General features: G+C 51.6%; 1 protein-coding gene across 3 annotated transcripts in view; it reads right to left on the bottom strand.

Moving 5' to 3' along the window:
• CPLX2 (complexin 2) overlaps positions 1-13734 on the bottom strand; it is an 89340-nt gene that overhangs the window by 33563 nt on the left and 42043 nt on the right. Inside the window, exon 3 of one of the 3 annotated variants that reach the window (XM_034960993.3) lies at positions 9629-12909. The exons of the other annotated variants lie outside the window; for them this stretch is intronic. Coding sequence (XP_034816884.1) covers positions 12659-12909 — 251 coding nt within the window. The 3' untranslated portion in view covers positions 9629-12658. Of the gene's footprint in view, positions 1-9628; positions 12910-13734 lie in introns of those variants that run through there. 3 annotated transcript variants of the gene reach the window in all.

The raw sequence follows: 13734 nt of genomic DNA, 5'->3' as shown, positions 1-13734 counted from the left end.
CTGGCCAGCCGAAAGGAACCTCTGGAGGCTCCCTGCGCCTGTGCAGCTTTCCTGCCTCTGTCTCCCGCCCACTCATCCTCCTGCCTGACTTGCGTTTTCCATACATCCAGCCCTTCCTTTTCTTCAAGGCACAGCCCAAATACCACCCCTTTGCTGGGCCCTGCATGGGTGACCTCTCACCCCAGGGCCCCATATCTGGCTGATGCTAGATCATCCTGAATGTGACGTTGTTACAGGGAAATCTTTGAATCAACCCTAATTTGCTTAAAAACAAAAAACAAAAAAACTGTCGCTTCCAAACTCCAGTATTTTGATCAGCATCAACAGCAGGTTCCTCACTCGGCCTGCACCATTGCCCTCATGTGCCTTGATGCCGTGGTGTGGCCCGCTGCACAGACCACACATTCCCAAGGATGACTTCTGTGTATGTGGCTCCTTTGGAGCACAGGGAGCCCCTGATTCAGTGGGAAACAGATGGTACCCAAAACCACACTTCTCATGCTCAGAGTCACACGGTCGTTCCCCCAAAGGGACAATTCCATTAATATTTGAGGAAGGGACTCGTTTGCTGAGAGCCCACCTGGTGAGAGGCCACATGCCATGACCGCGATGGCTGGAGCAAGGCAAGGAAGGTGCTTCCAAGGGGAGATGGAGCCAGGGTGGGGGCCAGGGCCCTGCTGGAGCTCACGCAGCAGGGGAGCTATAACACCGAGAGGCTCAGGTGAGTCCAGCTCCAAAGCCCGGCTTCTCCCATGATGACCCCAACCAGGACCTGCGGCAGAGGGCTTCTCTCCAGGAGCCTCTCCTCTTCTCTCCCTGACAAGGTTCCCCATAGCCAGTGTGGTCCCCTCTCCAGCGTGGTAGCACCCCTGTGTGCAGGGAGAGTCTCTGCTTGTGTGCTGTCTCCCCAGCCATGCTGGGAGCCCCTCAAGGTCAAGTCTTTGTGCCTCTAACATCCAGTGTGGGGTTCGGCTGCATGCATGAGGTCCTGTGTATGAGATGAGGGGTCCATGTTTCTTGGCCTAAGGAAGATTCTGGTTCTTTGTGACATCAGTCCCAGGAAAGTGCACACGGAGGTCCAGTGTTGCGAAACTCACCATCAGGTGTCCCTATGGAATCAGAGAGCACACTACCCTGTCCTCACCCAAGGGTAGCCGGACATCCCTTTGAGCTGCTGGCTGGTGACAATGGACAGGTCAGTGCCACCCAAACAAGCAAATTGACTGTTTTGTGCTCTGTTTCCACCTGTGAAGTGTGGACATCGGTCCTGCACACACGGCAGCACTGGCTGGTGTTAAAAACACACACCAGCACTGCCTCCCACAGCAGAGGAGGGATCCTGAGAAGTGTAAGTTAGATCACGACACACCTCTGTTTGAAAGTCTCCACTGGCTTAGAAGAAACCAGCACAGGTAGAATGCAATCCAGTCACTCTCTGGGCCTCTGAAGCCCATGCAAACTGAGCCATCTCCTCTATGCCCTCCTTTCCTTCTGCTCTCCCCGGCTCACTCTGCTTCAGCCACAAGGACTCCCTGCCTTCCCTGGGTTGCCAAGCTTGTTCCTGCCTCAGGACCTTTGCACATGCTCTCTGCTGCCTGAAACATGCTCATCTTTGCCTGGCAGGCTCCTTCTTGGTATTCACATTCTGGCTTGAATGTCCCTTCCCCAAAGCAACCCCTCTGATTGCTATATTTAAAACAGGACCTCACTTCCTATTGCACTACTCTATTTAATGGTTTTTGTAGTACTTGCCACTGTCTAGAATTATCTTTATTCGTTTAAATGTGTTTATTGCATCTCCTCAACTAGAATGACTTTTCTCTAGGAGTAGGACCCTCACCCACCCTTCCCGTGGCTCTGTCCCAGCACCTGAAATAGCCCCTGAGTCCTCTGAGTCTTACTCTGCCCATGCCTCCCTCATGCCCTCTCCTTCAGTCACGCTGAACAACACCTTGCAATTGCCAGAAGACACCCTGTTCTCCCTTGCCTGTGTTGCACTTGCTTCTCCCTTTCTTGGAACGCCTTGTCCTCCTCCTGTCCCCTGGTTGACTTGTACTCCTACACAAAACTCAGCTCAGCATCGCTTGGTCCAGGGATGCTTCCTGACCCCCTTGGGTAGATGGGCCCCTCTGCAGCAGTCTGTCCCCCCTTTTTGGGGCCTTTCATCATGCCTCAGCCTTTGTACATGCTGGGGACACTCCTTCCTCTCCCCTACCAATAGCTGTGTCTGGCTTCCCTGCCCCCCGCCCCCCTCAGATCTCCTTATAGGTATGATGGGCTCTGGGGAGACTTCTAGGAGTTTCCTGGCTGGACAGACTATCTCCCATCTCCTGCAGTGTCTCTTTGCTGCCAGCCTGGGGCTGTTGAGGCAGGGCTGTGTCTAAACATCTCTTTGGCCCCAGGGCCTGGCACAAAGCAAGCATCACAGATTGTTTGTTGAATGAATAGCAGTGACCATTAGCCCTGTGATGAAGCTGTTAGGTGAGAGACTTGGAACAGCACTGTCAGCATCAGAGGCCATAAAACTCGCTGGCAGCTGAGAAAGCTTGAACCTCACGGGGGGACTGACAGACATGTGGATTGGAGGAGAGGGGCTGGGGGTCCCAGGCAGTGTCTCTTGGTGCCTCTGCCATGGTGGCTGCCTGACTAGCAGAATCGGGGAAGCCAGGGTTAACTCTGTTGTGACTGGCACCACGTAGTGGAGCCTGTGTGTGGTCTGGGCAGGTTCTGCAGCCGCCTTCTCATGCCCCCTGCAGGAGTTGTTGAGTCTGCAGCTAAGCAGGACCTCCCGTTCTCTCTAATCCTGCACTGGGCTGAGTTGAGGGCAGTAAGATGCCCATCTGAGGCTCAGGCAAGGTTCCTGGAGTATGTGTAACTCTGATGGAAGAGCGCTGGACTTGATGTCCTACAGACCCAGCTTCAAATCCCAGCTTTAGTGGCGGCTCTGAGTGGGCCACGCATGCTGTGAGCGAAGGCACCTTGTGATGGACTAGGAGCCTGTCTGAGTTGCTCTGGGGATGCTGATGGCCCTGAGGTTGTAGATGCAACCTGTGTCGGGGGTGAGACCTCGGACCCAGCCCCTGCTTCTCAGATTGCCTTGGATCCTGAAGGGCTCCGAGAGGGGGCCTCATTTGCAAAGTTTTCCAGGCATGGGCGCCGCTCGCACTCCCCCACGCGGCTCCTCCAACTCAACCTGGCCTGCGCTGCCAGAAGAATCTTCCTAAAATACTCCTCGCCTCACAGCACTCCCCTGCTCAGAAACTTCCTGCGGTGGCCTCACGTCGCCTGGGACGAGGCCCCCAAAGCCCTCCTCGGCCCCACGCCTCTTTACACACCCAGACTCCAGGCGGGGGTCTCCCTTTTGCTTCCTTGGTGCCACCACCTCGTTGATTCATCTCAACGCCTCCTAAATAGGAGAAGTAGCCTCCCTGCACTACATATGAGGAGGCCGAGGTTCAGAGAGCTTGATCAACGTGCCCAAGGTTGCCCAGCTTGGTCTAACTGCCCCTGGAGACTTTCAGGGCCCCTGAGCTTGGCTAGGCCTGCAGGATGGAGTTAGCCTTGCTGCTTTGACTTCCAGCTGTCAGGCAGCAAATCACACTCCAGCAGCCCGGGAGGGATTCAGTGCAAAAGCAAACTTTTCAGACAGAGAAGACAGAAGTCCAGCTTACAGGCATGGGGGAGTGGCATTGAGTTGGGGGGCTGAGGCAGCAAAGGCTCCTAGAACAGTTGGGGAAGAGAAATCAGGCAGGCCAGGGTCAAATCCCAGTTCTGCCACCTGCTAGCTCGGACAACTTGAGCAAGCCTCTTTGTCCCTCTGAGTCTGGGTGTAGTCATGGATTTGCTGTGGTATACAGTAGTGTTCAATAAATGCCCAGTATCTGGGGATGGTATGCAGTTGGTGTTCAATAAATGTCCAGCATCCCAAAAAATCTTTATCTTTCAACCTAGAAGATTCCTCAGAGACCATTAAATCCACCCTGTTTTCATTTTACAGATGAGGAAATTGAGCCTCAGGGGATGGAAGTGACCTGCCCAAGGTCATACAGGCAGAGGGAGGTGGAGAGAGCTAGAGTCTAGGTCCTCTGACTCTCCACGCAGCCCTCTTGACTCTTCATCCTACTGCAGGGCTGACCACAGGTGCCCTTGAGCCCTGGGAACCTACAGGGCAGGGAGAACTGATCTGCCATGCCTGTCCTGTGGACTCACAGACCAGGAATCAGGGGGTGCAGAATGGCTAGTGCTGGGCCTCACCCCCACCCTTGGGGAGGACTTGGCCAGGCAGGGGGGTGCGGGTGTGTGTGTTTGTGTGTGTGCATGGCCAGAAGTGGAGACCTGCCAGCCAAGCCTCAAAATGAAGGAAGGAAAAGGCCACAGGTGCGGTGTGGGCAGGAGGGTCAGACCTTAGTGCGCTCACTAAGGTCTCGCCCTGATTGATTTCAGGAGGTGAGGGGACAGGCCATCTGCATCTTTCAGATTGCTGGGGATGAAGCCAGAGGGGTGGAAGCCAGGAGGAACACAAATGACTCCCCTTTCGTGGGACCCAGGCCCACCCATCCTGGGTTTCCCTCAAAGTCCTGGGATTCTAGGAGAAAACTTTGCCCTTAGCAGCCCAAAGGCCTAGGTGTAAGTTCTGCCTCTGTTATCTGACAGCCACGTGACCTTGGGCACATCACTCATCCATTTATCCCACAAATATCCCTCAGGCTCTTTCTCTGTGCCAGGCAGTGTGCCAGGCCCATGGAACCAGCACCAATGAGTCCCCGCCCTTAAGAGACTCACAGTCCAGTAGGAGCAAAGATACTACCTAAGCATGCAAAGACAAGATAATTTCAGGCAATGCTCTGAAGAAAATATGAAGAAAATAACACACAGTGACGCAGATGGGGGCAGTTACTCTAGGGGGAGTGGCCCTCGTGAGGGGGAGTGACCTTTGCCTGATGGGATAATCTGCCAAGGAGAGCAAAAGCAGGTGCAAAGGGCCTGTGGCAGGAAAGAGCCTGGTGGTGCTTTGGAGCAATAGACCAAAGGCCATGTGGCTGCAGTGTGGGAGCAGGGGCAGAGTTGAGGAAATGAGGCCGGAGAGGCCGCAGGAGCCAGGTGATGTGGGGCCTTGCGGGTCCCAGAGTGGGCTGCGGGTTTTAGTCCAAGAATAGTGGATCCTGGTAGGGTTGTAAGTACAGGAGGGACATGTGTGATTCCCTTTTAAGGAGCTTTCTGGTTTGGAAAAGGTGTCTGCTGTTGACTCCCACACAGAGTGGTTGTGAAGAGAAAATGAGAAAACATACAGGAGAGTGATCTGTTGGCCACAGAAGCTGCAGGCAAGTGCTTCCATGGGCACGGAAGGCTCTCTTGGGTCACCATCTGGGCCTGCCTGGGGCTTCCCCTTCTGAGAACTGGTCCTTGTTAGGGAATGTTCTGGGCAGAGGGGCAGCCAAAAGCTCACAGAGCCTCTGTTCTGTAGCTATTCTGGTGTCTTCCATCCACCCTGGAGGCTCCTGCATTGAAATGTGCTTTCCTGAAATTCAATCCAGCCCTCGACAAAGACTCATCTTCCCAGCCCTTGGAGTTTACAAACGTGCTGTTTGGTCGTCCTCACAATGTCCTACATCATCTGGTCCCTTCCTCCCCCTGCAAAGGCACTTTTTAAATCCACGCCCTGCTTTTTAAAACTCATTCACGTTATTTCCACTTCACAGGATCCCTCTGTTCCTGGAGTTGCAGCAAGCTCCGCCAGCCTCCGGCCCTTCGCACTTGCTGCTCCCCCGGCCCCGTGGCTGTTCTCTCTGTTCTTCATATGGCTGCTGGTTTCTTTTTCAGGTGGCCAGACAAATTCAGGCTGCCTCCCAAGAGAGACCCTCTCTGACTTTGCTTATACAACAAGCCACCCTCCTTGTCACAGCTGACAATCTCTGTTTTATTTTTTCCATCTGTCCCCTTGTTGACTGTCTGTCTTCTCCCGCCAGACAGAAGCCTCAAGAGAGCAGGCTCTTGTCTGTCCCTATTGGCCCCTCTAACCCCAGTGCCTGGTACACAGTAGCAGCTCAGTAAAGGTTTGTTGCATGAATGCATGACCAATTCTGTGTGGTAGGCACCGATTTTCCTGATGAAGAAACAGAAACTTCTTGCCTTTCTGGGTGCCTCCATTTCTGTGAATGAACCCGTCTCCATCCTGCTGCTAACATTCAAAACTGCCAGGCAGCCTCTGGCTGTTCCTCTTGGTGTGTTCCTTGGCCTCTGGCTGGGCATTGGTGATTCCCACCTGGGCAGTGCCTTCCGTCCGCAAGATGGTCCCTAGATAGCATTGCACAGAAACCCCACCCCTTTTAATGAAGATCATTAACCTCGTCCTACAGGCGAGGTGATGCTGGGGTGGGCTCGAGGGTCATTTCTGGGTAGGCACACAGGTCTTCTGCCCTCAAATCTGCCCCACATGGGCAAGGCCCCAAATGAGGAGGCAGTGAATCAGAGAACACTGTGTGGGGGGTGAAAGGAGGTCTCAGAAGTGGGGCTGGGGCCTGCCCAGAGCTCTGTGCTCCTGGGAACCCTCCCTACGGCTGGCTTGCCCAGCCACCTGGCCCGGGGCTATAGCAGGTAACAACGACCTTCTCTCCTGAGGCTTTCCCCTCAGTTGGAGGAACCCAGGTGAGAGGAGCCAGCACCTAATTTTGAAGGCACCCACTTGGCTCACAGCCTGCCTCACATGGAGCGAGACCCTGGGCCTGACCCCAGGCCCTACCTGCTCCCTCACTCACCCTTTGCTGGTGAGGAGTGGCCTCCCCGACCCAAGGCTTTCTCAGCCCTTTAGGTGATGGTAGGGATTGGATTTCCCTTGTTCAGGGGCCCCATCAGCAGGGGAGATCCTGCGTTCATTTACAAAGATGTGAGCAGGAAGGAGGCCACGAGTGTGCCTTGGTGAGTGTGTGTGTGCGCGACTCTGTGAGCATGTGTTGTGTGCAACATGACATAGTAAGCATGCACACATGTGTGCCTGGTGTATGCGTGCCTAGGCATGCACAGCGCTGTGTGTGTGTGTTGGGGGGACATTCACACAGTAAGCACATGCAGGTGTGTGCATGCGTGAGACCACAGTGTGTGTTCCTTGGGAGCCAGTGTTTACAGCTTGGGGCTTTCTGGCTACTGCTTTGAGGCCCCATCAAAGGCTTGTGGGGAAGGCAGAGCTCGAGAGAGGGGCTGGAGGAGGCTGTGAGCCAGGCCAGCCTGTTGTCTGACTAGCTGACCCCGTCTGGCTGCCTCAGAGACTGGCTCTGGACCCTGGGTGGCTGCTGCTGTCTGCCTGACCGACTGGCCCTCCCCTACCCGCTGACCCTGACTGGCTGGCTGACTCATCTCGCTGGTCACCTCCTTCACTGGCAAGCCTGCTGTAATCCTAGCTCAGCCTGGGGGGATGAGCTGTTTAAAGCTACGGCTCCTGATTCCCAAGGATGAGGTAGGGAGAGGTGTCTCTAGACTCACAGTTGCGCCAGGGCCTAGAGGGGAAACTTGGTGGGATGTTCTCTTCAGAGCATGGGTGCCGGCCCTCACCTCTAGGGCCCCTGGTCTTTCTTTCCTCAGTTTCTCCCTCTGTGAAATGGTTGTCACGAGTTGGGTGTTTAGCCAGAGAGTCTAAGAAGGGCAGGGTTGGCAGATGCCAGGGCTCAGGAGAGGCTGCCTAATACCCAGAAGCGCAGGCCTGTGCTGGGGCCACCGAGCAGCTGTCCTGCAAGTGCAGGTGGGTGAGAAGGGCCTCAGAGGTAGAGGGTCTGGCTGGGGCCAGGGGAGGAGGATTAGGGGAGCCCTGGAGTGCAGGCCCCATGGCCGTCCTTCCACAGGGTGCTGGACTTTGCAGAGATGGTGATGAGGGTCACCACGGTACCATGTGTCTTCCCAGTGAACTCGAGTAGGAAGGCACAATCAGGAAGCGAGGCCGTTTGCTAAAGGAGCTGAGAGCTGGGATCATCAGGGAAGAGTGTGGGGTTTGCAGTCAGGCTTCACCCTGATCTCTGTAACCTTGAGCAGGTCATGCCTACTCCCCTGGTTTCCTTTTCTTTAGGAGGAGATAATAATAGCATCTTTGCTGTATGATTAGAGCACTGGTTCACTCACAGGGACATGTAAAATGTCTAGTACATAGTAGGTGCTCAGTAAGTGTCAATAGTGGGAGTCATTGAGGAAATGATTACCACCTGCTGTTTTCGGTTGAAATGTGGCCTTATGGCCCCCATCCTGCTGGCACCCACAGCTCTGGGCAGCCTGCTGTGCCACTGCTTTGCTGTCTCCTCCTCTGGGCTCCCACCATACCAGCAGTGTGTCCTCCTTCATGGCCCTCCATGCTGGACAGTCATTATCTGCTTAGATCTCTGTCTTCGCTGCAATTCTTAGCCCCTGGAAGGAAGGGCCTATGGGAGGAATGCTTGTGGCTGATTGAATGGTGTCTGGCTGTCTGCTGCATTGAGCAGCGAGTGCTAGGAGAGTGGGGTCCAAGAAAAGGTAATCAACATCTATTCAGTTCTTATTGGATGTTTACGCTTTATCTCATTTCTTACTAAAACCTTACAAGGTGAGTATCATACCCTCATTTTGCCGAGAAATTTGAGGCTTATAGAAAAAAAGACTTGTCCAAGGTCACTCCCACCCAGGCAGGAGGAGAGCTGGGATTCCCATTCACTCTCTGCTTCTAACCACTGTGCCAATCTGGTCTAAGGCAAAGAAGGGAGACATGGCCCTCCCACACATCTGAGAGCCACTTGAGAGGATGCCTCTGTGTGAGAGGCACTCATGTGTCCCTGCTGGTAAGGGACCTTGATCCTCTGAGCCTGCAGTGTGGAAGAGACTTGGGGGGTCCCTGGAATCTAGGTCTCAGACATAGGGTTCTTGCTAGCAGCAGGAGTGCACGTTGTAGGGTAGTTGAGGAGTGGGGCAGGTGTACCCCACGTCCCCTGCTCTGGTTGCCTCTATTCTAGCTTCAGGCTGTTTCTGATGTGCACTTCTCCTGTGTGTAATGTCCTCTTCACAAGCGTGACTCTCCCAGGTGCACCTTTGTGCTTTGTTGTGTGCTGGTGCCCACGTAAGCCTGTGTGTGCACCTGCTGGGAGCTTGCACAAACTGCCCTTCTGTGTGGGCATGAGTTCTGACTATGCATCTGAGTGTCTGTCTCCGTGTTGGGTTTGCAGGTTTTGGGGGGATGTACGTGGTGGTGTGGGGAACTGGAGTGGGCTGAGATGTATGCTGAGAAGCTCACCAGAGGGTATGTATGGGAACTGGAGCCTCCAGCAATCACTGTCTTAGACTCACCTCAAGGTCTCTGCCTCTTGGATTGAAGCATGAAGGTCAATGCTTTCCTTGTTTCTACCTTAAAACATTCCTGGCACAGCCCTTCATAGTTAGAGAGTTCTCAGTTCAAATCTCAGTTTCCCCAACTGTGGTGTGGGAGGCTGGTGAGTTACCCACTTTCCTGGGCCCTGGTTTCCTCTGTGAGATGAGGATAGTCAGGCTGCTGTGTGGCTTGCAGAGGACACCTGTGTGCCCAGCACAGAGGAAGCTCTTTGAGCTGAGCATGCTATAAAAAAAAGTCTTGTCACACCATGTGCTGGCCCACTCGCTTTCCCACATGTGTGCAAACAGGGGATGTTTCCTTGACATTTTTGCAAGACAGTCTTCTTGCTTCCTCTCCATGCCTGCCCTTTTCCCTGGCACCAGCTAATACAGAGGAGGTGAGACCCTGTCAATCCTGCAAAGAACTTCATGCCTTTGCATTAGGAAAACAGTGCTTGAGTGGGCTTTCTCTATTTTGCCCTGAGAGGGATGGTGCTGATTTTTCGTCCTCCATGAAAGGAAGACTTGACATTGTGTTCTTAAATGAAAGAAGGAGGCATCTACTGTTTTAAAATGCATGGGATACACCGACTTTTAGAAGCCATAGGCTTGAAAATCGAAGTTGTGACTTTGTTTTGCCTTCTTTTGGCCTTCTCAGGCAAGGTCCACCTGGTGGTGGAGTTAAGATATTGCAACCCAGCTCTATTCTATCTTGTTAAATACCTGAAGAAAAGACACAGATTAAAACTTCTCCAACTCTTGTTTTATCACATCTATTATCTGTAAAACACCTATAACTAGCTTGTTAAAGCTATTTTAATTTCAGTATAGTGAATCACTAATTTTTAGTTGCTGAGGTTGGCATTTTAGTGATTATTAAGCATTTCTGTCAGTCTTTGAAAAAAGAACATATGTTTTATGCTTTGAAGATCTCTGAAGACTTTCCTTTAAAAAAGAATGGGCATGTATTGTAATTGTTTTATGTCAAAGGATATGTGCTGTAGAAAAAAAAATCACCTTTGTTCGAAAAAGAAATGGATAAATTTGGCCTTTCTGAGTGGTAAGAACGACCTGTCACTATAATATATTGTATGTTTACATTTCATTTAAATTTAATCTCTTATGTACAGGGTGATAACCTTCCCCCCAAACAACAGTGATTGCAATTGTTTTCTAGAAACTTCTTTAAAATGCCACATTTGGCAGTACAAATGAGTTTGAATGTAATAGTCCAGAGATTTATATATAATTGGATGTCCTAAAATGGAAAAATGTGTCACTGTGTCAAGTTACAGTGGCTTATATTTTTCAGAGTAATTCCAATGAAGTTCCTAATTTTGACAGTAAATGTCATTTAATAGTGTACTTGCCATTTGTGCCTCACTGCAAAATTAGTGCAGAGGATAAAATAATGTTTAATGTAATCTTGGTTTTACCTTGTATGTTGTACATTCCCAAAACTCTACACCTTTTAAAGATCACAGATACATTACCAAACATATCACCTTAAAATTGTTTAAGGTTGAGGCCGGATGAGGTGGCTCACGCCTGTAATCCTAGCACTTTTGAGAGGCCGAGGTGGGCAGATCACCTGAGGTCAGGAGTTCGAGACCAGCCTGGCCAACATGGTGAAACCCCATCTCTATTAAAATACAAACATTAGCCGGGCGTGGTGGTGCATGCCCGTAATCCCAGCTACTTGGGAGGCTGAGGCAGGAGAATCGCTTGAACCTGGGAGACGGAGGTTGCAGTGAGCCGAGATCACGCCACTGTACTCTAGCCTGGGTGACAGAGCGAGACTCCTTCTCAAAAAAAAAAAAAAAAAAAAAAAAAAAAAATTCATGGAAAATAAAAGTTGTATCATTATTTTTTGAGGAAAAATTAAAAAGAAAAACATGCTTAAAGCTGAATGTGGTGGCTCGTGCCTATAATTCCAGCTACTCAAGAGCTAAGGTGGGAAGAATGCTTGAGTCCAGGAGTTCAAAGCCAGCCTGGGCAACATCGTGTGACTCTTGTCTCTAAAAACATTTTTAAAAAATGCTTATGGAGTGCCCCAGGCATTACACTGGGTTTGTTGCCAGGACGACCTTCCTTGTGTTCTCTGGTCAGACAGCAACCTCATTTCACAGTGTCGGCCTGCTCTGGGTTATTTGCTCTTAGGAGACAGAGCCAGGATTTAAATCTTGGTGTCCCAACTCCAAGTCATCTCCCTGAAGAAAGCTATTTTTCAAGCATTTTATAGAAATGGGATTCTATTTTTAGTTGCATTTGATTTGGAAGCCAAATGGGTAAGAAAGTTAGAGTGAAGATGCACTGGCTGCGTGAGTGGTGGGGGGCCTGGAGACCCCTGCCTGGGTCTCCTCATTCCCTGAGGTGGCCTATGAGACCTGATGTAGAATCTTAGGACTTCAAAGAACTAGAAAAGCTGGAAAACCATGTGGTCACAGCCTCCAACTCCATAAGAAAGACCTGGCTCTGAGGCTTGGGTGAGGGGGCAGCCCAGAAACCCCTGGGGAAGTATAAAGATGAAAGACAGAAGGGGGGCCGGGCGCGGTGGCTCACGCCTGTAATCCCAGCACTTTGGGAGGCCGAGGCGGGTGGATCACGAGGTCAGGAGATCGAGACCATCCTGGCTAACACGGTGAAACCCCATCTCTACTAAAAATACAAAAAAATTAGCCGGGCTTGGTGGCGGGCGCCTGTAGTCCCAGCTACACGAGAGGCTGAGGCAGGAGAATGGCGTGAACCCAGGAGGTGGAGCTTGCAGTGAGCCGAGATCGTGCCACTGCACTCCAGCCTGGGCAACAGAGCAAGACTCTATCTCAAAAAAAAAAAAAAAAAAAAAAGACAGAAGGGGTGAGAAATGCTAGCTACAGCTGCCCTCCACACAGGAATGTAAGGGTGGGCAGCTGACGGCGCCCTGTCTCCCCCAGGACCCATTAGGACGCTCCTTTACATTGGCAAAATTCCCCGGTCTATGTTTCCGTCTTTTGCAACCATTTCTTGGGGAACACATCTCTGATTTCTAGATAAATGTTGCAACAAAAATAGGACTCTACCACCCAGAAGAATCTTTGAGGTATATCACAGTTTAAAAAATACATTTACAAAATTGTTTTCTAACAGCCTTACCATCACGAGCTGTAATTACCTTGCTTATTTGCTTATTTTTAACTATTATCTCCCTCTCTGACTAGACTGCAAGTTGCATGGAAGCTGGGACCTTCTCTGTTTGGTTCAATGTAGCATCCCAGTGTCCGGCCCCGTGGCTTGGTAACACTGGGGAGGCTGACCCAACCAACAGGGAGCATCATGTACATTTTACAGATATGGAAACCAAGGCTCAGAGGGGGTGGGGGTTGCCCATGGCCAAGCAGCTGGTAGACAGCCAAGTCACCATTTGGACCCAGCTCCCAGCTTTATTGTTAGCTGTGGAGCAACAATGAACTGAATGAATGTATTCACCCCACGCCCATCCAGCTGAGTAGAGATGGAAATTGCTCAGGCTCTGGCAAAGGTCTTGCACAGTACACCCCGAATCCATCTTCCAGCCTTCTGGTCCAGCTCCTTTCTGTCTGAAAGCCACCAGTCTGTCTGCAGAATGGGGACACAAAGACAGGGAGATCTCTCTGGGGCCTGGGGAGGATTAATCAGCAATTAGTGTGCAAAACACTTTCCAGACAAATGTTAAGTATTATTAGTATTTAAATTTAGTTTCATCTTCCCCTGCAGCCCGAAGACAAAAGGGAACAGATGGCCTTGGCTCCAGGTGGAGAGGGGAGGGCGGGAAGGTTTCAAGGCTCCAGTTTCCAATTAGCCCCTGCTGCCTGCTGCGGGAGCCGTGCAGAGACGCCCCGTGGGGTTGCCCCGAGGCCTTTCTTCAGAGCTAAGTGAAGGTCAGGGGGAAGCACAGCTTGGGGTCTGAATTTCCCTTCCTAGCCCGGTGACCTTGACCAGGTCACAGCTCCTCTCAGAGCCTCAGGTCAGTGAGACCACCTTGCAGGCGTGGAGAAGGGAGTGAATGAGACCAGTGGTGACCAAGCCTTGGCCCCGTGCTTCCTTTCCCCCTGACTCCTTTGGGATACCCAAGTTAGGGTCTAGTTTCTTCTAGAGAGGTTTTCTTGAGAATTGAAACTGCCCTGGGATGTGGCATCTTGCAGCTCTGATCTGAACACAGCTTCGGCTGCACCACTTGTGCCACTGCCTGCACTCTGGGCCTCATGTTCTTTATCTGTAAAGTGGGTGTGACATTGGCACCTGCTCTGCCTGCCTTGCAGGGCAAGGATCAGCTGGGACGATGGCTGCTGGAGCTTTATAGACTGTAAAGGGAGGCATGGATTGAGAATGATTACTACTGTTTTTATCCTGTTTTCTGTGCCAAGGCCTCTATCTTTTGGACAGAGGACGGGGTAGTTGAAG

Source organism: Pan paniscus, chromosome 4, assembly GCF_029289425.2.
Source record: "Pan paniscus chromosome 4, NHGRI_mPanPan1-v2.0_pri, whole genome shotgun sequence".
Lineage (NCBI taxonomy): Eukaryota > Metazoa > Chordata > Mammalia > Primates > Hominidae > Pan > Pan paniscus.
Note: the sequence above shows the minus strand (reverse complement) of the source record. Positions and strands in the feature narration are given on the sequence as shown.